Source organism: Schistocerca serialis, chromosome 1, assembly GCF_023864345.2.
Source record: "Schistocerca serialis cubense isolate TAMUIC-IGC-003099 chromosome 1, iqSchSeri2.2, whole genome shotgun sequence".
NCBI lineage: Eukaryota > Metazoa > Arthropoda > Insecta > Orthoptera > Acrididae > Schistocerca > Schistocerca serialis.
In genome coordinates this window covers 516,234,467-516,260,988 of record NC_064638.1, presented here as the reverse complement: position 1 = coordinate 516,260,988, position 26,522 = coordinate 516,234,467, and the positions used below count along the sequence as shown (strand labels likewise).

The window sequence follows — 26,522 nt, the reverse complement described above, 5'->3', positions numbered from 1 at the left end:
ATCTCGAGTGAGCTTTTGCTATTGTAGCATTTTCTGAACTGTAGCATCGTGACTAAGGGTGGGCAGAATTTAAAAGAGCGATCTGTATTTTCTCTGTATGGAGAAACGTAACTAAAGAATTCACGAAAACGTTTGATTAACATTAGAAATATGTTTCACACTTCAAAATTTATGTATTCACTGTGTGAAGAAAACATGTCCACATGTACCACTTCGAAAATGCCGTAGTACATAGTCTGCGTCAGATGTTGTAGAATCTTCAGAACCTCTTCCACGCCTACAAACTGATGTATTTACCTATATATGAAAAACGAGAACATTTTCCCGTTTTTGATTTAAAAGGTATCGTATGGTTTTCTACACTCCAGTCAAATTCCTCTTTTTTACAGAAATAAGTGAGATATACACAAGTAAACTTAGCATTCCTATATTCCTCAAATACTTGTCATCACATAAAACAACCAAATGAAACCAGGGGAACGGTGGGATTTGGTGAAAGAATTTCGTAATTTAGTTCTTTAATTATTTTATACTTTTAATATAATAAACTGACAAGCACTTCACGTGTCTAGTTTTTTCATACTATTACAATAACGAACACATAAATTGTTTTATTTGTACACGAGACCTAAAACTGATATTCGTACACTTCAAAGTTTTGCACAATAGTGTCTGTGTGTTAATTAAAGCTAGAAAGGCACACGTATGAGATATGCTCAGGAACCACTTTTGTGATTGATAGGTGAACATGTACTGTGTATGATATTCTGTCGGATGTGTATTTTTAAGAAATCTATTGTTCATTGATTTTTTTTACTACATTTATCCCACTGAAATTACACTTCCTTGTAAATAGTTTGTATGTAATATTAATGTAACAAACGTTTTATGCTGAATTTCTTCATCTGATTAAAAAAAATTAAGCTATCATCTATCGCATTTTGTTCCATTTTCCTACTTGATGAAACACGAACTTGTGCATTAACAGAGCAAATTATGAATTTCCTTACAATAGGTAAAAAGGTAATGTTTTTGATACGATAATATTTTTTCTTTGCCAGAGCATATAAAGTTACTTCCAAGCTAGCAAAAAGCAGAAGTTACAAGCAGAAGAAGAAGTGCGCTTCACAAAACGAAAAATGGTAGTATCCTATGACTATAAGATCAGTCAACTTATAGAAAAGCCTCAGTGTTACGCTGTATAGGGATATGAAATGGAATGATGGGTCAGTCCTGAGTAAAACAGATATATTGTTTTAGTGGTAGAATACAGGGGAAATGCAATCAGTCTACAAAGGAGATTGCTTAAAAATAACTCATGTGGCCCATCCTAGAAAATTGGTCAAGTGTGTGGGACTCACAGAAGATAAAACTAGCAGTGGGTATTTAACGTATACATAGAAGGGTAGCACAAATGGTCACATGTTTCTTTGGCCTGTGGGACAGCGTTACAGAGATGAGTAGGAATGTGAACTGGCAAACTCTTGGGGATAGACGTAAATGGTACCGATAAAGCCTACTTATAAAGTTTCAGGAACCGGCTTGAAATGATGATACCGCAAACCCTACGTATCACATCCGTAGGAATCGCGAGGACAACATTAGATTAATTAGAAAACACACGGAGGCATTTAAAGAATCATTCTTCCCGCCTTCCTTACGTGACTGGAACGGAAGAAAACTCTAATAATTGGTTCAGTGGGACGTGTCATCTACCATGCACTTCACAGTGGTTTGCAGAGGGTAGATGCAGATGCAGAATCAGTACCAGCATTGCTTGTCTCCAGGGCAGCGCTGTAGCAGGAACACAGCAGTAAAGCACTTCAGCAAATCCCTATACAAAGAGACAAACTTCTCGCAGGCGACCGAAGAGAAATTTGGCCAATCTGCGAGTGAAATAAAGTAAATGGCATACGATTTCCTGACAACCTTAATATCAGATAAGATAAAACTTTGTGTTACAGAAAGTATTTCCAGCTGCTATAACCAGTTAAATGTCATCAATTCTACATAAAGAAAACAATATAATACTTCATGACGTAGCACTCCGGAGCCCCGGAACATTTTCTGAAGAGGTATCTACAAGGCAGAAACAAAACCAACACCGTCCGAACAGGCCTTGAAAAGTCGACGGTACCGACCGGCCGCCGCCTCATCCTCAGCCCTTAGGCGTCTCCGGATGCGGTTAAGAAGGGACATGAGGTCAGTACAGAGCTCTCCCGGCCGTTGTCAGTTCTCGTGACCGGCCCCGCTACTTTTCAGTCAAGTAGCTCCTAAGTTGACCTCACAAGGGCTGAGTGCACCCCGTTTGCCAACAGCACTCGGCAGACACGGATGGTGACCCATCTAGGTGCCAGCCAAACCCAACAGAGCTTAACTTCGGTGATCTGAGGAGAACAGGTGTTACCACTGCGGCAAGCCGTTGGCATCAGGAGGGAACGTTTTCGGGTAATTAAACCGAAGCGTATTATATGAATTCACTAGCTTCAGTCGCTGTCTCTGTTTTTGAAGAAGTATTGGGATTTTGTAGGCACTAGAAATTCACTGGAGATTCTTTCTTTCGGTTTATGTTTAGAATGTAATACTGAAGTTTAAAGACATTAACTGCACTAATTTTTAGGGACATATTTAGGAAGCTTTCTTCTTAAGATTTTTATTGTAGCTTCTCAGAATCAGTCACTGCAGTGACTGTCGGCTTGATTCACAACAATAAAATGTGTGACATCCACGATATGCCACATCTGAAGATCTATACGTTCTCGTCTGGAATATTATTTTGTATTTCACATTTTAAATGGGTCACGCTGTTGTGACGTTGAACCTGGCAAGGCTGAACAATCGGTTACTTATCCTTCGGTATTCCAACTTAGATGTTGCTGAAACTGTTTTTTTTTTTTTTAATATTCTGTGTGCTTAAATTAAGAATGCAAAAGTAAATCTTAGTTTCTTTAATGTAAACTCGTTGCTTTCGCCTGCAGTGTTGGCACTGGGAACACTATGCAACATACAGCCAGACTGAATAAGCCATCAAATATGAGCGTGTATTGGCATGGAACAAAAACACAACAACATATTTTTAACAATATTCTTGAGAGCAATAAAACTTATCAACTTTCTAAATGGTTGTAGAATTTATTTCGTAGGTGACTTAATCACGGATTAGACAGAAGCAATTTCTTTACATCTGCACGATATGGTACCGCTCCCTTATGCCTTCGAAAGCAGGTTGACTCATAAATTTCAATTTAAAAAAATGAGAACCGATAAACTAAACGACGGAGAAGAGTGCACTGCCCGCCTGCATATATGACTCTACATCCTGAGTAGCTGTCTTCCCTATACGTCCAATGTATTGATGACTAAAGAAAGCCAACGAAACGAATATTCCAGGTACTATGAGCGGAGCTCTTGTATCTTTACCAGATATAAAGTGCTCGTTAATTACCATCGGTTAATCAACAATTTTTAAGACATACTTCAATGAATCACTGACGCGAACAACAATTACAGTGAGGACTGCTATTACAAAGTCATCTTCTGACGGACCCCTATTCCTTGTCAATTCGATGTGATCCGATTTTTCATAACACAATCTATACTCTTTGCGAAGGATATCGATAATAATCCTTTACATCTTCACAAAACTGAATTATGGCAAGGGGTTGGTGTTGTATCTGCTTTATACAGTTTATGTGGCATCTTCAGTTATAATAAAGCAAATGCAAGAGTACGTCTACTTTTTAAGCAGATACCGTTACCCAGATATACGGCCCAGACTAGTTCTGCGTAATTGACTACAGTATTTGTAATTAATTTTGGTTTTTGATTTTCAGGGATTCTGGAAATTATTAACAAAATTAAAACAATAGGACTGAATTTCGGTAAAGTAACTTGAAAGTACTTATATTCACTAGAATGATGCGCACACTGTGCAAGGACTCTCGATGGGACAATTTTTTAACTGCCTAAAGCAGTTGGCTCCAAATGCTTTCAAATTTGTTCACCGCACAACAAAGGAGAACACTGACTCTGAGTGAGTGTGTGAAAAAATGAAACAAAAACTATCCTGACTCGTATACACTCGCATACCCTGCTACCAAAGCGTGGGATTAAGATCAGTGTTTGAGAAAGCCTTGCAACAATACATGGAGAGTTAGATCAGAAGAAAAATTAGGAGATGACAATAGAATAATAATCATCAATTTGTATGAAATCCTGTCTATCCTTCTTAACAAATCATACAAACTAATTCGCGTCCAGCTATATATGTATTACAGGCACAGGATTTGTTTCACGACGGAAAACACAAATGGTGCCTCAGAATTAGAATTAATGACCTGAGTGATCGGATTGATGTGTGCACAATCAAACAGATTGTAGAAAGCTGAGTCTATAGGAGGGCAATAACACTATGCACCTTCTCTCCAGTCATTTCACTATATCATCTCACTTAAATAATGAGCAATAATTATTACCAATATATTTTAGTTAGCTTTTAACAATCTTTTCGATGCGCACAATAGCAAAGAAAGGGAAAATGAGTTCTCAAAAGTGTTTGTTTCTTTGTTTGTTAGTGTGTGTGTGTGTGTGTGTTTTAGGGAGGGAGGAATAGGGAGAGAGGAAGGGGCAAGGGAGAAAGGGAGAGAGAGAGAGAGAGAGAGAGAGAGAGAGAGAGAGGGAGAGGGAGAGAGAGAGAGAGAGAGAATTTGATAATTTCAATGATTAACGCACCAACTCCGACTAAAATGTTCTTCTCCACAAGATTTTCTGTATCATCACACTGAAACATTGGTGGGCGCTGACGGTTGTCTAGATGATTTTTTCTGTAATTTCATTCTACAATGTCAAATGGTGCAAGATCTTGATGGTCCTAAGGAAAATAAGTGCAAGCTGTATAGAACCATGGCCGAAAAGACTATGTACAAAAATCAGGAGGGAACAGTTAGATTAAAAAGGAAGTAAGGAAGGGAATGCAATCTCCCGGCACTACTGTTCAATCTACACACCGTAAACACAATAACGGAAGTAGGAGTTACGTTCACGAGTGGGACTGAGAGTGAAAGGGTACCAGTTATGAGATTCATTGATGACAGGGCTATCCTCACTGAAGGTGAAGAAGAATTACAAGACCTGCTGAGTGGAATAATCAGTATAGTGAGTATAGAATATGCGTTGAGGGCAAATAGAGAGAAGACGGAAGTGATGGGGAGTAGCAGAAATGAGATAAGCGATAAACTTCACATCGGAATTTGTGACCACGAAATAGATGAAGTGAAGGAATTCTGCTACGTTAGAAGTTAAACAGCACACGGCGGAAAAAGCAAAGAGGACATCGAAATAAGGTTAGGACAGAAAAAGAGGACATTCGTACCAAACATCGACCTCAATTTGATGAAGAAATCTCTAAGAGCGCATGTTTGAGGCACAGCATTGAATCGAAGTGAATGATGGGTTGTGGGAGAAACGCAAAAGAAGAGCCTCAAAGTATTTGAGATGTGGTGCTATAGAAGGATGTTGTAAATTAGTTGGACTAAATATAATAATGTCGTGTGACGAGGGCATCCCGTCGGGTAGACCGCTCGCCTGGTGCAAGTCTTTCGATTTGACGCCACTTCGGCGACTTGCGCGTCGATGGGGGTGAAATGATGATGATTAGGACAACACAACACCCAGTTCCTGAGCGAAGAAAATCTCCGACCCAGCCGGGAATCAAAACCGGGCCCTTAGGATTGACAGCCTGTCGAGCTGACCACTTTTTTTTTTTATCGTTGAGTTTGGTCGTTGCGGACGTCACGTGACATCCGTTAAAGTCCGATTGTTGATCCTTCCACTCAGTTACCACTCAGCTACCGGGGGCGGACATTAGTTGGACTGATAACGTAAGAACATGGTTCGCAGAGTGAAAGAAGAAAGGAACACATAGAGAACACATACAAGAAAAAGCGACAGGATGATAGGACATGTATCAATACATCAAGAAATAGATGGAGCTGCAGAGGGGAGTAGGGGAGGAGATCGGAATACACTCAACAAATAATTGAGGGTGTTGAGTGCAAGTACTAGTTTCCGATGAAGAGATAAGCAGAGAAGAAGAAGTCGTGGTAAACAGCGTCAAACGAGTGAAAAGATTGTCGACCCAAAATAGATAGTACCATAGTAAGTTGCCGGTAGCCTTTGTGAAGGGGAAAGTCATCAACAATTTCAGTCTATTATTTTACCTCGCAAGTGACTGATGGGAGATAGTGTGTGTGTGTGTGTGTGTGTGTGTGTGTGTGTGTCTGTTTATGTGTGTGCGTATAGACAGAGAGAGAGAGAGGGTGTGTGTTTGATGATTCATTGACTACTATATCAACTGCGGCAGAAGTGTTCTTTTCCTTTCCAAACAGTTCTAATGAGGGCAACAGCACAGTCTCTTTTCGGTCTTGCTGGGAGAGAAAGCCACTTGCTGCTAGACATGTCCTGACGTTTGGTCGGTCTCCTGCACGTTGTCGCAGCTGCCGGAACTTATGCAGCAGGAGGTGCCGCCCTGCCTCGACAGGTGGCACTGTATCTGGTGGCCCGTGAGGCCGCGCGTCTCCGGGAGAAGCGCCGTGACGAAGACTGTGTAGGCGGCGCAGATGCAGCCCAGCACCCAGTAGGCGGCCGACGTGCCGAAGAGGCGGACGAACTCGTCGAAGAAGCCGGTCATGAGGGCGCAGGCGAGCCAGCTGACGGAGGTGGCGGCGCCGACGGCCCAGCGCTTGTCTCCGGGCGGCAGCAGCTCGGCGATCAGCAGCCACGACAGCGGGCCCAGCCCCACGGCGAAGCCGATGAGGAAGAGGTTGATGGCCACGAGCGGCAGCCAGCCGGCCACTAGCTGCAGCCACGGCCAGCCCTGGTGCACCGCCAGCGTCAAGTGCGAGAACGTCATCAGCAGCCCGGAGCTGATCATCAGCGGGCGACGACCCGCGTTCTCCACCAGCACCGAAGAGAATCCGGTCGCCACGAACTGGATGGCACCCGTTATCACCATCGACAGCTGCGGGGAGATGGACGTCCCTGCTTCCTGTATAACAGAAAGCACGTCTTCCAGGAACCAAATGCAGAATCTCACCCATCGAAAGTAACACCTCTAAAGGGAAAGGAAAGACGTGACCCTAGAGGGGCTTTTACTGACAGTTTGACCTTATGACGATCGCCACTTGTACACAGGAGCCTATGCCTTAGATATAAAGTCCCTTTACACCTGAACTAAAAGCACTCCGTCTTCAGGCCAAAAGTGGCCCATCAGGACCAGCCGACCGCCGTGTAATCCTCAGCTGAAGATGAAGATAGGAGGGGCATGTGGTCAGCACACCGCTCTCCTAGTCGTTATGATGGTTTTCTTTGACGGGAGCCGCCACTATTCGGTCGAGTAGCTCCTCAGTTGGCATCACGAGGATGAGTGCGCCCCGAAAAATGGCAACAGCTCATGGCGGCCCGGATGGTCAATTCGGGAGGTCGACGGTTCAATCCCGCGTCCAACCATCCTGATTTAGGTTTTCCGTGATTTCCCTAAATCGCTCCAGGCAAATGCCGGGATAGTTCCTTTAAAAGGGCACGGCCGACTTCCTTCCCCGTCCCTCCCTAATCCGACGAGACCGATGACCTCGCTGTCTGGTCTGCTCCCCCAAACAATGCAATCCGGATGGTCACCCATCCAAGTGCCGGCCACGCCCGACAGCGCTTAACTTCGTTAGTCTGACGGGAACCGGTGTATCCACTGCGGCAAGGCCGTTGACACACCTGAACTAAAAGCGTGTAACAAAGTGTCATAATAACATATTTACGATTTCAACATCTCGTTCTTATCATTCATATGGCAACAGTGCTCATCACATGAATTGCAAGGTGATTGGCCACACAACTGCCACGTGACTGCCCTGGGAGGAGAATAAAGTCTGTGCCTTGAACAACTGATTGATTGTCTCTGCCTGTTTGGTGAAGAACATTGACAGGTACCAGAGATCACTTTGGAGTAACGCTTAGTGACAAGTTTGGATTCATGAAGGGAGGCATAACAACGAAAATACGAGAATAGTGATGGATAGATCTCGTGATGGTTCTGTAAGGAGCTCCAAATCATAAGAGTTCGATCATGTGGTAGATAGATGACCGCCCCGATAGCTGAGTGGTCATTGTGGCGGACTGCCATACCAAGGGGCCCGGGTTCCATCCCCAGTTGGGTTGGAGATTTTCCCCCCTGAGGAACTGAGTGTTGTGTTGTCTCAATCATCATCATCTCATACCCATCGACACGCAAGTCTGCAAAGTGGCGTCAACTAGAAAGACTTGCACCAGGCGACTGGTCTGCCCGACGGACGACCCTAGCCACACGACATTTCATTTTCTCATGTGGTAAAAGAAAGGTTTTCGCTTGACACGTGTATTACATGTCCGCCACTCTGTGTGGTCCATCAGTCTGAAAGGAAATAAGTACTGGAATTACTGTATCGGCGATGGGGTCACCCTACAAGTCAACCAGAATGTGTGCTGCAGAACCTGGAAGTAAAAGGAGCACTGTCTTACTCCACATGAAAAAGAACTTAGCTGCTAATGCAGATGAGTAGGAGGACATGGAAGCGCATCATGCCGTGCACTGATAATTGTGGTACATCCATTACCGCGTCTAATACCGTGTAGCAAAACCGTTGACCTCAAAATCCACTCGTCCAGAAATTGATAAATACAGGTCCTGTATGGTTTTCAATAAAATCTTATGCCATTCTTTCTGCAAAATAGTGACAAGTTTAAATAACAATGATGGAGGTGAATAGCGGTCACGCACCCTTTGCTCTAAAATAGACCACAAAGGCTCAGTGATATTGACATCTTGTGACTGTGGTGGTTAGGGGAGACGCAAAAATTCATCCATCCTTGTGCCTACAGAACCAATTCTGAAGTTTTCTTGGAACACAGCATTGCTATTGACGAACTAACATTGCACCGTGAGATGGACCGGATCAGCCAAAATGCTGAAAACCATGGTACCCATGGAATACCACGATATGGCTGACCAAATAATCACCTGCATCCTCACAATTTTCACTCTTGGAACATAAACTCGCTCAGACTTTGGGAACAATGTGCAAAAAGACTCATCCGACCAAATAGCTCTCTTCCATTGCTCTATAGCTCAGATTTTATTGCTTTGTCACCACGTTTTCTTGTTACAGGCATTTGTATCGCCGTTGTGTGGTTTTGGAATTCCATCTCTCCCTGAAATTCCCTGCTTTTGAAGCACCCTTCGTGTTGGAAATTTTTGGTAAGATCCTGTGGGACCAAACCGCTGAGGTCATAGTTCTCTAAGGATACACTACTTAATCTAACTTATGGTAAGAACAACACACACCCATGCCTGACGGAGGACCCGAACCACCGACGGGGAGAGGCGCGCGGATCATGACAAGCCGTCCAAGACCGCACGGCTATCCCGCGCGGATCTTCGTCTTTTTTTGGTGCTGACAGGTTTTGCAAATGCGACATTCAGCTCTGCAGTGACTTTTTCAGCTGTCGTCCTGCTATATTTCGTCATAGTCCTCTTCAATGCTGGACTCGCATTCGGGAGGACGAAGGTTCAATCCCGTGTCCGGCCATCCTGATTCAGGTTTTCCGTGATTTCCCTAAATCGCTCCAGGCAAATGCCAAGGTGGTTCATTTGATACGGCACGGCCGACTTCTTTCCCAATGCTTCCCTAATCCGATGAGACCGATTATCTCGCTGTCTGGTCTCCTCCCCCAAACAACCCAAACCAACCTCTTTAATGACCGTCTGTCGCAATTAGTCAGTGCACTTTAGTCCGTGTTGGGACTTACCGGATGATGTTTTATCGCTCTCCCTGTATGCGGAATACATTTTTGATACGGTGTCTCCTGAAACATCAAACACGGAAGCGCCCACCACAGGAGCATCAACCTTTTGGCCACGCTCGAATTCAGTTGGTTCCGATGTAACACACTCATAGTTACAGAGAGCGCAGTTTGGACCACGACTGACACGTATTGACGGCAGCGCACAGCTGCCGTTCGAGGTCAGGCACAAAAAAAAGAAAAAAGAAAAAAAAGGTTCAAATGTGTGTGAAATCTTATGGGACTTAACTGCTAAGGTCATCAGTCCCTAAACTTACACACTACTTCACCTAAATTATCCTAAGGACAAACAAACACATCCATGCCCGAGGGAGGGCTCGAACCTACGCCGGGACCAGCCGCACAGTGCATGACTGCAGCGCCTTAGACCGGGTCAGGTACAAAAACCCATCCTACAGTCTTGGCTAGCATCAGCATTTATGTTCACGCATACATTTCTCATGGTGTTCCCATATTTTTGTCCAACTATATTTCGTCACGATATGGAGGCACATTCGGGAAGTGACGGAGATAGCATTTGCGTGAAACATTGTTCCGCTTTATGCTGCCATGACTGCAACAAGTACACCACATCACAATTAATAAAATTTTCTAGGCTATTATGCCCTCGTGGTCTAATGGATTTCACTTTAAAACCCGATGTTTCGTTCCCATCTGCGGAGGACATTTTCAAGTGGGCTCGTAGCTTTGCTGAATGTTCGATTCACAGCCTGGCTCACTACTGACTCAGTAGTGCTCAGTAGCGAGCCACGGCGTTAATCGAACATTCAGCAAAGCTACGAGCCGCCTTGAAAATGTCCTCCGCAGATGGAGACGAGACGTCGGGTTTTAAAGTGAAATCCATTCGACCACGGCGTAATAGCCCGGAACATTTTATTAATTGTGATATTTCCGGCCGTTAAAGTTTACATTTTACAATTACACCACATTTGGCAGTTGACCATCTGCAGGAGGTAAAAATCCAGCCCACGTGCTGGATCGATAGTTCAAGATCGATGTCATTCTTGAAATCTTCGTAGCGTAATGGGTATTCCATGCGATTTCGCAATTGTAGCCGGATGACGTCTTATCACGATATTCCGGTTGACTGCCAGGTGAGTTTTATACTGGAGATTGCTGAGCGTATTGGTCAGATAAAACTGGCAGCATCTCCACAGGGCATCATGCGACTTCAGATTGTGCCACGGTTGTGTAGATAAGGAGGGGTTTTGACTGCCTGCGTAGAGTGTTACGTCTGCGTACTTTGTAAATAAGCAAGGGTCCCTAAGGGTCTTGTGAAGGTCAGCTATGGACGTTTATGAAGTGAATTTATGATTTCTTCGCCTAATGAGTTGATGTAGTCTGAAGAAGACGTTCCATATAGAATCTGATGGATTTTATGTGGATGATTGAATAGATGGGTGGTGGCACTAAGTGTTGAGATTATAGGGGCGAGCGTTCGTGGTGGTAAACTTTTCTCTAAATACGGCATTCTTCCGAAGTGTGTGTCGGCGGCCAGTCACTACGCTTCCCCGCTATACGTGGTAGCACTAAAAATACTCAGTTTTGCGATATTTGATAGTAGATCACTCTTAAAGAGAGAGTACAATTAGCAAAATAGAGCAACCCTTGTTCACTGGTTATGTGTGACACCCATGACTATGATAAGACAAAGTGGAGCTTTTCTGGTGTCCGTCGCAGGCCTTATACAAGCAACTGGCACGGTGTCACGTGCGCATATGTGGCGGGCGTATGACGGGCCTCTGTCGGGTTTAACGTCCTCTATGAAATGTTACTCCATATGAGGCGAAGAGGGAATTCGCAACAGAGTTTTTGATTGCACGTCCCTTGTCGATCTGTAGGTACACAGAGTTAAGATTCAGTGGTCAAAATAATAAAATTAACTTTCTCTGGGCATGATATTTGGTAAAAAAAATGTATTTGCGAGGATATTAAACCAGTAACCGTAGCCCACTCCTTTTAAAGTTGAAAGCCACCATTATAATTAGTGAGGTCATCCTACAATCGTGTTTTGTACATACCTCAATAAATGAATCGAAGAGAGACCATATTGTGGCCAAGATTTTCGTTTGCTAGGCATTTCTCGCATATGAAGCTAACGTTTCAGGTAAATTAGGCATAAATTAGGCATACTCTTAAACAAGCATGTTCAAGTAATCTCTAGGCCAACTACAAAAATCTTTGTTCTTCCGTGCTCGGTAAAAGATGATGTGGGCTTGCGGAAGACAGGACTGTAGAGAATACAACGTCGATATGGCAAACACTACTTTATGCGGATCACGTGCACAGTTTATGAAATGTGCTTGTAACATGAACACCACACTCGCCTTTCACAGCAAAGTTAAGACAGATATTGCTGAGCACTGTATCTAGGCGGAACACTTCATGGATTATTCTGACGCGAAAATCACTGCCATGACGTGATCGTTCTGAGATTCAGTTATTAAGGAATGTGTAGAAATACGTGGAAGAGCTCACGAATCGTTATGGCAGCGTTTAACTTATCCAGTAATGGATACCGCTGATTTCCTTAATATGTCCATAAAAATAAAATTTTGCTCCTAAAATCACGCCTAGAGACAGTTAATTTTATTGTTTTGACCTCCGTAGGTACGCATTTCAGTTGAGACTATCCACGCAATACTACTGTAACGCATGCTTCTGGAGCAACATTTTATTGAGGCTGCTGGATGCGACAAAGATCGGTCAAACAACAAAAGACTAAGCTCATGCTCCTCGGCGCTGTTACTTTGAACACGGTGTTAGGACATTCCTATTACAAACTTCTAGGACTTGTAGAGGGGAGATCGTACATAATATTTTCAAAAGGAACCAACGTGCGGAAACGTCATCCAAGGACACTACAGAGTGTCACGGAGCGTCAAAGTCATAAGCGCCGGGGCCTGTAAATGTATGTACATGTGTAGCTGTCCATGATGATGTTACAGACTTTCAAGGATGATGGAGAAGAATAAATGTGTCAATTTGAGGTAAGGGTCCCTGTACCGATAACGAACGAATCAAAAGTTAAAGCGAAAACCGTTCTGATACTTCTGACAGTGGAATACATGCACCACTACTCTTGTTGCTGCGATTGTAGGGTAGGCAACTATCAGAGGTGGCAGTATGGACCAAAACAAGAAAAAATGTGTGGCAAACATGGGCTCTATATTGCATATCTTACGAGGTATGAGCACTTGTTCAATATAGCAGATGCGTTTCACGCTAGCGAAGGTTAACAAATGCTCACTGCATTTCAGAGCCATAATTTACAGGACATTTTTACTTGTTTTCATCCGCACTGAAAGTTACACACCTTACATTCTTAGCGAAAACGGTACCGGTCCATGTATTCCATTGTTAGAGGTAGCAGAATGATTTTTACTTGTAGCTTTCGACTCGTTCATTTCCGAGCCAGGGAACCTTCCCTCAATTGGTACGTTTATCCGTCTGCACCGCTCTTAAACGTTTGTAACATCATCAGACAGCCACCCTGTATGTACATACAAGGTGACAATTACTGAACTATATGAAGAAAAACGTAAATTAGTTACAAGCTACGGCGTGAAAACGCTTTATTCAACATGTAAAGTCAGAACGCGGTCCCCAAAGTGCTCCTCCAGGACGTCAAAGCCCCTCTGCTTCTATTGGGTCGAGCTCCGTCTTGCATGAATCACATAGTCGAAATCAGGGTCACTTTGGATAACAGAGATGAAATCACGTTCCAAAACCTTCAAGTGCCGTTCGGTAGTCACCGTGCCATTAAGGTATATCGCACCGATTATTCCGTGACTGGACACTGCACATTACACAGTAAGGGTGAAGATACTTCTATGTCGCGAAATGTGATTTCTCAGTCCCAATATGCGCCAATTTTGCTTATAGACTACCCCATCCAGATGAATGTGGCTTCGTCGCTAAATCAAACCATGCACGCACATACTAATTCGCATCATTCCCCGCGGGCAAGACCTAGAAGTGTGTAAAGGGAATTTCCGAACAATCTGTATAAAGCAATGACGTGCAACAGTAATCTACAGTGTGAAACTCACATGAAGACGTCAGAATGACTGTCAGCCCATATATCTTGACCAGTTGTCGACTTCATGCGTTTGCAATCTCAAAACTTCAGGGGCTAGATAGAATGTCGTTATTGTCACCTTGCTTTCTGCATATCAAGTTCGATTTGGAATTCTGTCTGTTACGCATTGCTGTGTAGACATTTATGACTTCGTTCACTGGCAATGAGTGTGTAACATTCACTCTGTCACACGTTTCCGGTCAGAGACTCGACATCGATCTTGAGTTTCCGCACGCTACTTGGTTCTCAGAGGTGATCTGTCTAGCTTGTGGCAGGCTACATATACTGATGAACCATAGAAACTGGTACACCTGCCTAATATCGTGTAGGGCCCCCGCAAGCACGCAGAAGCGCCGCGAAGCGAAGTGTCATGGACTCGACTACTGTCTGAAGTAGTGCTGAAGGGAACTGACATCATGAATCCTCCAGAGCTGTCCGTAAATCCGTAAGTGTGCGAATGGTGGAGATCTCTTCTGAACAGCATGTTGCAAGGCATCCCAGATATGCTCAATAATGTTCATGTCTGGGGAGTTTGGTGGCCAGCGGAAGTGCTTAAACTCAGAAGTGTGTTCCTGGAGCCACTCCGTGGGTGCCTCATTTTCCTCCTGGAATTGCCCACGTCCGTTGGAATTCACAATGGACATAAATGGGTGCAGGTGATCACACAAGAAGCTTACGTATGTGTCACCTCTCACAGTTGTATCTAGATGTATCAGACGTCCCATATCCATCCAGTTGCACACGCCCGACACCATTACAAAGCATCCAGCAGCTTGAACAGTCCCCTGCTGACATGCAGGTTCCATGGATTCATGTGGTTGTCTCCATACCCATATACGTCCATCCGCTGGATACACTTTCAAACGAGACTCATTCGACCAGGCAACATGTTTCCAGTCATCAATAGTCCAACGTCGGTGTTGACGGGCCCAGGCGATGCGTAAAGCTTTGTGCCTTGCAGTCATCAAGGGACCACGAGTGGGCCTTCGGCTGCGGAAGCCCATATCGACAATGCTGCTTTGAATGATACGCATGCTGACACTTGTTGATGGCCCAGCATTGAAATATGCCGCAATTTGCGGAAGAACTGCACTTCTTCAATTGTGATGTGTCCCGTTCTTGCAGGATCTTTTTTCAGGCCGCATCGTTGTCGGAGATTTAATGTTTTGCCAGATTCCTGATATTCCTGGTACACTCGTGAAATGGTAGTACGGGAAAATCCCCCCTCCATCGCTACCTCGGAGATGCTGTGTCCCATTGCTCGTGCGCTGACTGTAATAACATGTTGAAACTCACCTAAATCTTGATAATCTCTCATTGTAGCAGCAGTAACCGATCTGACAATAGCGCCAGACAGCTGTTGTCTTATATAGGCGTTGCCGACCACAGCGCCGTATTCTGCCTGTTGACATATCTCTGTATTTGAATACGCATGCCTATACCAGTTTCTTTGGCCTTCAATGTACAATAATAACCGTGAACTAAAGTCTGTGTAGTAGAAAAATAATCTAAAGGGGCCAAACTACGCAAAGCGATTTTTTCCCAAATGAACACCCAAGCCGATTTTAGGAGTGTACTAGTAAGATAACTATCAATACGTGTATGAAGAATGACGTTCCTTCCATCTTGGCAGGTGGAATTGTAGCACACAAAAATTTCTTAAGGACTCAAAATTAACAGCAGAATTGTAAAGAAATTTAATTTCGGAAATTAATGAGTAATCAATATTTGGTACGAATATTCTGCTGTCTGACCATTAATATTTGTGATAAGATATGTTTTGTTTCTTCCTGTGTAGTCAAAAGATAATCTATAAGAGACGAAAATCTATGGAGGATTTAGTGAAAAATTTTGTTTCGTGAAGCTATATAATGTGGAGGAGTTTGTAAGGACGTGGTAGCGCTACGACCATCAACATTTGCCCAGCGAATGATATTCCTCCCCCGGCCATCTATCCATTCCCCCCTCCCCCCCCCCCCCCCCCCACAACCAACCCACCATAATATAAACGTTAAGGTTCCAAAACTAATGGGAAACACCAGCAAAATTCTAGAGGTAGGCACAATGAAATAGCCAGTAGCAGAAGTGAGAGAACCCTACACAGATTAAACAGGCAGCTCAAAGGTAGGAAGATAAAAGCAATGGAATATTGATATGAAGTTGAGGAATAATTTTTTGAAAGTGTTCTTCTCGACCAAAAAATTGTATGAAAATTAAATGTAAATCATAGGAAAATCGAATAAACAGAAAATGTAGATATTTGAGATTGTTTTAGGGTAAATGTTGCAGCATGTTGGAACAGCAGTATGAATACACATGATTGACTATTCCGAAGGGGTAGAATGGTCTAGTCCTTGGGTATTTCGCCAAGATAGTTTGTTGCTCTTTTCCCGTTGCCTTGATCGTATTAATTAGGACAGCATGAAGATGGCAGCAAGTCAGTTCGCCGAAATATGGCGAACAGTAGACGGCGCTACATTAGATAATCCCGCAAGAGCAGTTCAGAATTATCACCAGCCTATGATGTTTAGAATCAGTTTCGGTGTCGTGTGAACGGATAAATATAACAGAGGTACATATAAGGTAATAACCAAGAATAATCGATGATGAAGCTGAGTATGGCGTCTATACCGCTGAACCTTCTTGGAATGTCCACTCTCTGATTTTTAACAACCACGTCTGACTTTTACATTTCAAATCATTTCTTCTCGTGTCCTAAGTCCTCAACATCAAGGCTGACTTGAACATTCCACTTTTTCACTACAGTATCTACCTCTTAGATAAGGTAAGAACATGCTTTCTTCGACTCCTACCTTGCACTAATTGTTTGTCTCATTCGCGTGTTCTTATTAGTCTTTAGTAAAGATATCATCTTTGCGCTGGAATCTTCCTCCAACGGCTCAAGTCTTCAACATCTCCACAGCTAATAAATTCCTTCCTTTCGTGGTTCGCCATACACAGAGCCGGAAAAAAAGAAGCAACACCTCAGAGGACTGCGTTTACTGGCATCAGTGTGTAATGCGTGCATACTGAGGGATTGTATTGTTAGTTAATCGTCAGTCACGGTCATCGACAATCGACGACGCTCTGAAGGCCTGTCTGTGCGCCCTCTGTTTCGACTCCGCAGGCAGTAGCTGTGAAGAGTTTAGAGGTGAACAGTGTGTGCAACATTCGTTCTATGGCACAACCACGCCCCGCCGACGAACTCATTCTCCCGTTAAACAACTTCAGCCATTTGAACAGGATCGCATTACAGGCCTGAGGGTAGCTGAATTGACGTTTCGAATGGTTGCTGCGCATGTTCGGCATAATATATCGCTGCTTTCTGCAGTGGTATGTGGAACATCCCCACATCCGCAGACAAGGTTCTGGACGTCCTTGTACGAGTAGTAGAGACATACATCACGATCGATGTATTGCGATATCAGCTGTGGGCGACAGAACGTCATCCAGGGAAGAAATATGGGTACATTTTGTTGCACCCAGTGACCACTGGGAGCCGTCTGCTCGCAGCAGGACCAAGATAGTACGTGTCTCTGGTCAGGCTATCACTGACCGCACGACGCAGCCAAGCATGGCTATTCTAGTGCCATCAAAAGGTCGAGAGTGATATGGCACTCTGTTCTCTTCGGTGTTGAGAGTAGAGCCTCTCTGAATACGAGCGATTGTCATACAGGTGTACGGCCTAGTACTGCTGAGCGACCTATTACAGAGTGTATTCGCCCACGATAAGGTTCGATTTCCACGTTTCATGGTGGGTTGGGTTGGGTTGATTTCGGGGGAAGAGACAAACTGGGAGGCCACCGGTCTCATCAGATTAGGGAAGGATGGGGAATGAAGTCGGCCGTGCCCTTTCAAAGGAACCATCCCGACATTTGCCTGAAGCGATTTAGGGAAATCACGGAAAACTTAAATCAGGATGGCCGAATGCGAGTCCAGTGAGCTAACCACTGCGCCACCTCGCTCGGTACTTCATGGTGGGATCAGTTACAGCTCGGGATCACAGCTTATGTTAGTGCAGGGTGAAGTAACGAATGCCCGCTATAATACACAAGTTGTTATTCTCATACAACTGCCATGTCTTCGACAGGCAGGTGATGCGGTTATTCAACAGGACAATAATTTCCACATACTCCTGCTGTGACATAATGTGCTCTTCGTAGTGCACAGCAACTGCCCTGACCAGCAAGATCACCAAATCTCTCGCCAACTGAACACCTGTGGGACTGTGAAGCTGGAGCTTACATGTCCTCCAGAACGTCCAAGACCCATTGCCAAATGATAACAAAAGCTGCAAGGTGCTTCGGAATATCTGTTAAACGATGGCGTTCGGCACCTTTTCGACCGTTGCCGTCAGAGAGGCGTACACTGTGTATTAATGTGACTGTTTTGGTACCCTTTCTGTGACATGTGTGTTTCATTTTGTCTGAATTTGTTACCAATATTCCTACAAGACCTTTCATATCACCTGTAAAAAAAAAAAAAAAAAAAAAAAAAAAAAAAAGTGATGTTTTCCTCCAGTGTGCTTTATTTTTTCTGTTAGTGTACATCTCCAGTTTACCCAGATGTAAACACTAATTGAATCCAGTGGTATTAGCATTACCCTTGTGTGTGATTCACTGCCCTCTAAGTCCGAATACTCCGCGTTTTCTATGTCCTTCCTATCGTACAACTGTCACAAATATTTGATTGGTGCATTAGCAGTAAGTAGCGTGTTCCGATTCCAATGACGGAAATTCATCAGGACAACCTGAAGGTGGAAACTGCTCGCCGGAGAACAGGTAATATTAGACGGGCTCTATCTGCCACAATAACTGAAATCAGCCCGCGAAATCTGCAATATCTTTCGGAAATTATGCAAACAGATAAACTGTAAATATAATGACCTGGAATATGTCGACGGTGTAGAAGAGTATGGCGTCTATGCCACTGAGCTGCTGGAAGGCCATGAGCGAGAAGACCAAGATGCAGGCGCGCGCCGTGGGCTTCTTCTCGGAAAGCGCCTGGACGCTGCGCTGCGCCTGCTCCCAGCGCTGACCCTGCCCCTCCCGGTGGCGCTGCTGCTGCTTCAGCTGCTGCGTCTCGGTCAGCACGGGCACCAGCTCTGCAGAGCCGTGGTCCAGCCGCAGCCAGGCGGCCGCCCGCTGGGCCTCGTCATGCTTGCCCCGGCGGCGCAGGTACTCGGGGGACTCCGGCATCGTGAAGAAGGCGACGCAGAAGCAGAGCGGCAGGGCGGCCATGGCGGCGGTGAGCCAGCGCACGGGCAGCACGATGCCCAGCCCGTACACGACCAGCAGGCCGGCGGCCAGCATGAGGTCGAGCAGCGTGCCCAGCGCGCCGCGCACCTCCAGCGCCGCCACCTCCTCGGCGTACAGCGGGGCGATGGTCGTCACGCCGGCCGACGCCAGGCCGCACACCAGCCGGCCGACCATCAGCAACGAAACCTGACGACAGAATTGGCTCTTCTCGTAATCCAAATTTCTACTGAAACGTCCGTGTTTGTGGAGAACTGTAGACGCAGACGTGCTTTACGCAGCAGAATAATTTCATTGTATGTGTTTCACTTTTTCGAAGTTTTTGCTGTTAGGCCTTGTGAGGCCAATTGAGGAGCTACTTGTTCAGAAGTAGTGGCACCGGTCACGAGAACTGAAGACGGCCGGGAGAGTGGTGTGCTAACCACTTGCTCCTCCACAGTCGCAGCTGGTGCCGCCTGAGGGTGAGGACGACACGGCGGCAGGTCGTTACCGCTGGGCCTTCAAGGCGTGTTCGGACAGTTGATCGCGAGGCTTTGGATAATCACTGCTGTCGATTCTCCCACACAGAGTCGAGAATTTATATATATAAAAAAAATGAAATGAAAAGATCGTGTGGCATTGTTGGTCGGTAGGTTCCATCGGGGAAAGTTCGGCCGTGGGTTGCAAGTCTTATTTCAGGTGACGCCACATTCGGCGACTTGTCTGTCGGTGATGATGTTGATGACGACAACACAACACCTAGTCCACGATAGGAAAAAAATTTCCGACACGCCCGTGAATCGAACTCGGGCCCGCTTCATGCGAAGCAAACACATTATCACTCAGCTAAGCAGTTGGACGAAAATTCAGAAAAATAGCCTGAAAGGTCGATAGTAGCGGACAGTTTTTTGTAGACTACAGTATCTCTCATTCAGCGACATCTCTTTTCGCGTTTGGATCCCATGGCTTTCGCGTGAATATGGAATCGATCGATTCAGGAGCTCCGAAGTCAGCGCTATGCAGAATTAAAACCCTAAACAGGGTCAAAGCTCCAGGCCTGGACGGCATTATAGCGGACATAGTGCAATATCTCGCCCCACAGTAGGTTGCGCCTCTCACTAAGTTGGATAATGAGTGCTCGAGGCTCAAGAAATTCCCCTCTATATAGAAAAAGGCAAATGTGGTGATTATAAAGGTCCAGACAAAGACCTGAGAGAGGTAAAATCGCATAGGCCCATCTGTTTGCTGGACCTGCTGGAGAATATTTTTCAGTGGCTGCTGGCAGACAGACCGAGAGCACACCGTGTGCTGTGCGAGATGAATGACTGAGAGTTCGGCTTTCGGTCGGGGCGATCGGCGTCTGACGCAATCGCCCTGGCGGCTAAGGTCTGTGGCTCAGTCCCGCACAAGAACATAGTCGGCATCATGTAGGATGTCAGTGGCGCCTTTGACAGCCTGTGGTGGGCTTCGCTCTTCTCCTGCCTGCGGCCGAAGGAGTGCCCTCGGTCGCTATAAGGCTGTCTTAGGAACTTTTGTGAAGAAAGAGAGGTCAGGCTATCGTCCCCTAACGAGAAAATCGCAAAAGGATAGCAAAGGGGTGTCCAGAGGACTCTGTCCTGGGGCCACTCTTGTGGGATGCCTCTTCTGGACACCTGAAACCATATCACTATTGATGTGCTATAGGTCACAACCTACGCAGACGACCTCCCCCTGCTGGTTGGCGGTCGTAGCCGCGAAGAATTGGAGCCAAAAGTGGAAAGGGCCATGTAAATCTTGACAGCATGGTTCTGCAGGGCAAAGATGACGATAGTACCCAGCAAGTCCATTTACCTACTACTGAAAGGACAGCTCACCAGAAATCCCACGGTCAGAACAGACGGCTCACCATTTCATCGGCGCCGCGAGGCTTGATAAAGATGTACCATAACAGCATCCTAACATCCATCGTAGGGTAGGGTTCGGAAGTCTGGGCACACAGGCTCACGAGGGTCATGCCTGTAATGGCCGTGAGAAGGGTGCAGCGGAATATGCTCCTGGGGTCGGTAGGGGCATACAGAACAACTCCTGGGAAGGTAGGGGGGCGGGGGGCACTGTTAGTGTTAATGGAACTCTGTCCGCTTGGTATAAAGATCAGGGAGCAGGCAGCTTGGTTCTGGGCAAAGAAAGAAGAAGAGAGAAAATAGTTCAGATAATGGGAGTCCTATTAGGAGACAAATCCAAAATCAAAAGAAGGGGTGAGGAACCATGGCAGGAGCAGTGGGATGGGGATGAAACTGGGCGCAGAACTTATAAGTTGCTGCCGAATATCAGGGAGCTCCTGCAGCTCAGATACTTCAAACCAACTATAGGACTGCTGCACTTTTTACTGGACATGGACCGCATCCGGCATATCTGTACCGGTTCGGGAAGCGGGCTACACCATAGTGTGATTGTGGCGCCATAGAGGGCGCTCCAGACCATGTGGTGTACGAGTGCCCCCTCTTAGATAACGTTCCATCACAACTCAGGCAACAATTACCCAGTCGTGACACGCACGATCTGCTCAAGCGACGGGACATATTCCAAACACTTAATGAAATCTCAAATAAGTCCTAAGCGAATTCCAAAGGAACAATCATAATTACTATACCACACCAATCTAGACTCCGTGCACATGTCCTGTTCGGCCGGGGGGCGGACTTGGCTAGCCGCCTCACGTCTGGGACCCTCTACGTCTCGGATTTAGGGGGAGGATGCATAAACACTGATTATGACAAAGCACTAAATATGAAGAATTTTAGGTTAAACGTAGGTTAAGACAGGATAAACTGTCAGTATAAAACTGCAGCGAATTCAAGATCTTGGGCCAGCCCGGTGCCAGGGGCATGCCCACTCGGAGTAGCTCGGTGGGTATGGCCGATAAGGTAGGTTTGTACATGACGCTCGCATACCTGGAACGTTGCCGGTAGCATAGAATTAGGAAAAGACATCGACGTATTAACCTTTTAGGTAGCTCAAAAAGTCAAAGTAACATGTAGAATCGAAAACAATATGTTAGTGGAGTATTAACATAACAATGCACAACCTGTAGTAAAATAATGCAGCTGCAGTAATTGTAAGGAATATGTAGAATTTGGGTGTCAAGTGTTTGTTTTGAATAAAGAAAATATAGATTGTCGAACAGCCCCACGTGACTAACGCCCGAAAAGACAGACAAAGTGAGGTATCTTACCTCCATGCCACACACATGAAGTCTGGAAATAAGGTTGTGTACAGCAAGACAGGTATCCCCATGGACCGTGCGACGTATTGAGTAACAGGTGCTGTTGTAGATCATAGATTTTTCCCAGAGCGAATCAACCAAACTTGGCTACGCCAAGTGAACCATTACATTTAGCACATACGAAAAAATACGTTAAGAATCAGTATAACTAATTTAGGATTGCAGGTACTGACACTCATGAAACTGCGAACTGAATTATCAGATTAGTGGTCGACTACATATATATTAAAAAGCAGCACAAATTTAAAATAGAAATTTTCTCACTAAATTATTTATGCGCAAAATTTTGAAACTTCCATTCTCTTGTGGAAGAACAGAAACTACCACTATGTTGTTGTAATTTAACCAGACCCAAAAAAACTATGATCATTAAAGAAACATTTAAAAAACCCGCCAAAAGTGCAATGAAATCCAAGTATGTTTAATTATGAAAATTTAATTAACGTACAAAATGTTAAATAGTTAACCTTACACAAATTAGAAAGAGCCATCACAGTTACTGAAAGTAACTATTTACTGAAACTAGAATTTATTTTATTAAAGTTGTGTTTTAACTTTTCTTGTAATATAAAAAACACGTTAAATAACATTAAAAGAGTACAGTTTAGTCGTTTACGGAAACATGCATAAATTTATAGAGCTTCACTAATTTCTTGCTTTTCTCTCCTAAAACATTTCTTAATTTTGCGCAGCCGGCCGTTGTGGCCGAGCGGTTCTAGACGCTTCGGTTCGGAACCGCGCTGCTACTACCGTCGCAGATTCGCATCCTGCCTCGGACATGGATGTGTGTGATGTCTTTAGGTTAGCCAGGTTTAAGTAGTTCTAAGCCTAGGGGACTGATGACCTCAGATGTTAAGTCCCTTAGTGCTTAGAGCAAATTTTGCCCAAACAAGCCCGTGAATGTATTACAAAGGATTTCTTTGGAATGCTCTGTTATATTTTCTACACATATATAACAATTATTAATAAAGATGCGTAGGCAATCATATTGGAAGTTAATTGCATCTTGTAAAATTCGGGATAAGATCATTCTTTCTCTTTTCCCAGCCTTATTGTTGATGGTGATTCCAAAAGTAATTATGAACGTCACCAATAGGCCTCGTTACATTCATATATGTTACTTATTCTTTGCGTAGATTACCGAAATCAGCTAAACAGTCATATGTTAAAAAATATATTAAAAGCTGTCCTATTTTTATGATACTATCTTCATCATCTGTGATACAGCAACTACTTTTCTCCACATATTTTAATTGAATTTCTAAATAAGAAAATCGACGAAAATCCAATGAAACTCATAAAAACTCATTTTAACCCTTTTGCTGTTAGAGATGTGCTCCCTGCGTTTCTCGCTAAATGCTGGCGCCTGTACTTGGAGGCGGTGTTTTGACCTATATGAAATACTTGCCTGACTTTTTGAAAAATGTTAGATGATTTTTGCATAACTTACAATCTGGTATCTTCCCTCAATAAAGGACTGTATTTCTTTTTGTTATATGCTATATTTACTCCGTATGTCAACTTAAGGAAAACACTGCACGAAATTTTAAAGGTTTTGTAGAGGTAAAAACGGGTTGTGTAAACTTTGAGTAAGGCTGATCTTAGTTCATGCACTGCAGCGAATGAAATGTAGATGTGATATCAGAATATTACTTAAACTGAGAGCAGGACGATACCTCATTTCGTTTGCGAATTACTGGATTTAATACCCGATGGACGGCCTCGCACAGACGCGCTCATTCACATTTTCGTGCGTCGCTAATCGTGTGGTCGTAACAATCGTAATACCTCGCTAAACGATTCAAAAAATTGAAAAGAGGTTCTTTGTAAGTGAGGCACATTCATTGTATGATAAACAGTCGAAACTCTTATTCAGCGAGTTATGGAAGTAGCTCTTCCGCAGCAGTGAGAGGTCGACAGCGCAGGACGCATACAGACTGTAATATTAGTAATCTTCGACTAACAAACATTGATATACGCTCAATAGTAAACGCCTGATGGCCTAAAGTTACCGAACAATTGTAAAGTAAAAGAAATGAAACATCGCATAGCACACACAGAATCTATTATTCTTTATCTTTGCCGTTCTTGCGCGGTGCCCGTAAATCTCTATGTACATGTATCGATTAATGATATAAAAAAGAATTCTGTTGTTTCACGACAGATGAGGCATTTGGCGCCTCACCTTTTACTGTTTGTATTCCATGAAAGGCGGACGCGAACTTGCTGCATTCCGCAACGGTATTTTATATTTCATGTGATAATATTCAGTGAATATGCTAATTGTTTTTTTTTCAATCAGAAAACATGGAGTTTTTTGTAACTGATTACGAACAGACAGCATAAAGAGTACATTTTCACTGTTATGTATAAAGTATTTAACCACAATGGTCATCTATTGTAATTTAATACGAAAAGGTACGCAGCATTAAAAAAAATGTGTTAATGATAAGTGTGCTTATTTTAGTAAATTAACCTTGACGATTTCCATCTTCTCCTTTACTTAATTGGTAATTATTTCGTGTTAGTTCATCACCAGAAATTACGATCACGCTGATGGGCCGAACGCAGCATGAGGCAGAAGGAACATTATCGTTTTCCTATTATTTCTGAACCAATTTTTTTAAAATTGTGTAGTGTTGCATTTCTTTTAAAGTCTATAAATCTTCTGGTCCCTTAGTGTTGTTCCGGGTGTGACTACATCGCGATTATAAAAATGCACAGAAATGATAATATTTCTCTTATTCAGATATTTAATGCTCAACGTATGTTATTATAATAGTGTAATCAATCCCTGATTCTGTTGGCAAGTGGCCCCCCAGGAACAACGCTACAAGACGTCCATTGCTATGTAGGAAAACCCGAGCGGCGCGCATATGCACGTCCACAGCACCTGGCGAGGGCCGCGAGAAAGACGGGCTGTGGCGCATATGTCACAGCACAGGGCTCTGTAGGTCTTCCGAGTACCAGCAGGCATCGAGCAGGAAGCGAGTAACTATTTCAGACGAGTTTAACAATTCTTGACTGCACCCTTAAATGCATGCACGCTGTCAATAGCACACGACAAAGTTAATGTCGATAGTGAGCATCTTTTCCATTACACACTGATGTCCGGTGAGCTTCCCAAGGAGCCGAGATCTCGTGACGTGTGGCAAGACAAGTTAACTAGTGTGACGTCACAAGTTCGTTACAGGGCGTGTATTACTCGTTGGTCCAAGCACCTGGGGAACGGGGTAGCGGGGTAGCAAGACGTGTATGCACGTCCACAGCACCGAAAGGATTAACCGACTGGTGGTTTTTTAAAAAAAATCTATTTTTCCAGCCCTGTCAACCCGTCCAACCTGTCAAAGTGTGTGTGTGTGTGTGTGGTACTGACCCACTCGTGGAAGAGCAGCAGCAGCCAGCCGAGGCAGAGCAGCGCGCCGAAGGCGAGCAGCGGCAGGCGGCGGCCGTAGCGGTGCGTGAGGAATCCGGCGGGCAGCGAGCCGGCGAGCGCCCCCAGCGGCAGCAGCGCGCCCACCCAGGCGCCCTGCGCCGCGCTCAGCGGCTCGCCCTCCACCAGCCCGGCGCCCGGCTGCTCCAGCAGACGCTCCAGCTCGGGCAGCACCGGCGCCGTCCAGCCCATGGCGCAGCCCACGCACAGCGTGCTCAGGTTAGCTGCCGGCATCCGAACACACTGGTGTCACGGCCAGAGAGGCACACTCGGACTATATTTGGTTTTACAAGTACGGTATCTACGGTCAAATGGAAATGTCCAAATCTGACATCCAGTCCATAGCACTAGTTATCACTATCAAGGAGACGGCACGGCCGTGGGGTCCGGGATTTGTCCGAAATTTTTTGTGGTGAAAGAGGACGCCTAACACCTCACGTGGTTAAAATATTAGGACGCACTACTCGGAAAATCCCGAGAAATATCGATCCAAAGTTTCTTAGGTGCCTTATGAGTATAAAATGTTAGCGCATTGCCAAGTCGCCGTCTGGCCTGCATGGTTAGCAGTCGGACCCTTACCCCAGAGGTCTCAGATTCGATTCCTCCTCCGACTTTTTTTTTTCC

General features: G+C 44.7%; 1 protein-coding gene across 1 annotated transcript in view; it reads right to left on the bottom strand.

Moving 5' to 3' along the window:
• Positions 1 to 509: 509 nt before the first annotated feature.
• LOC126474259 (solute carrier family 2, facilitated glucose transporter member 8-like) overlaps positions 510 to 26,522 on the bottom strand; it is a 296,736-nt gene continuing 270,723 nt past the window's right edge. Inside the window, exons 3-5 of the mRNA XM_050101727.1 lie at positions 25,842 to 26,122; positions 18,856 to 19,413; positions 510 to 7,045 (exon numbers count right to left, since the gene is read on the bottom strand). Coding sequence (XP_049957684.1) covers positions 6,449 to 7,045; positions 18,856 to 19,413; positions 25,842 to 26,122 — 1,436 coding nt within the window. The 3' untranslated portion in view covers positions 510 to 6,448. The remainder of the gene's footprint in view (positions 7,046 to 18,855; positions 19,414 to 25,841; positions 26,123 to 26,522) is intronic.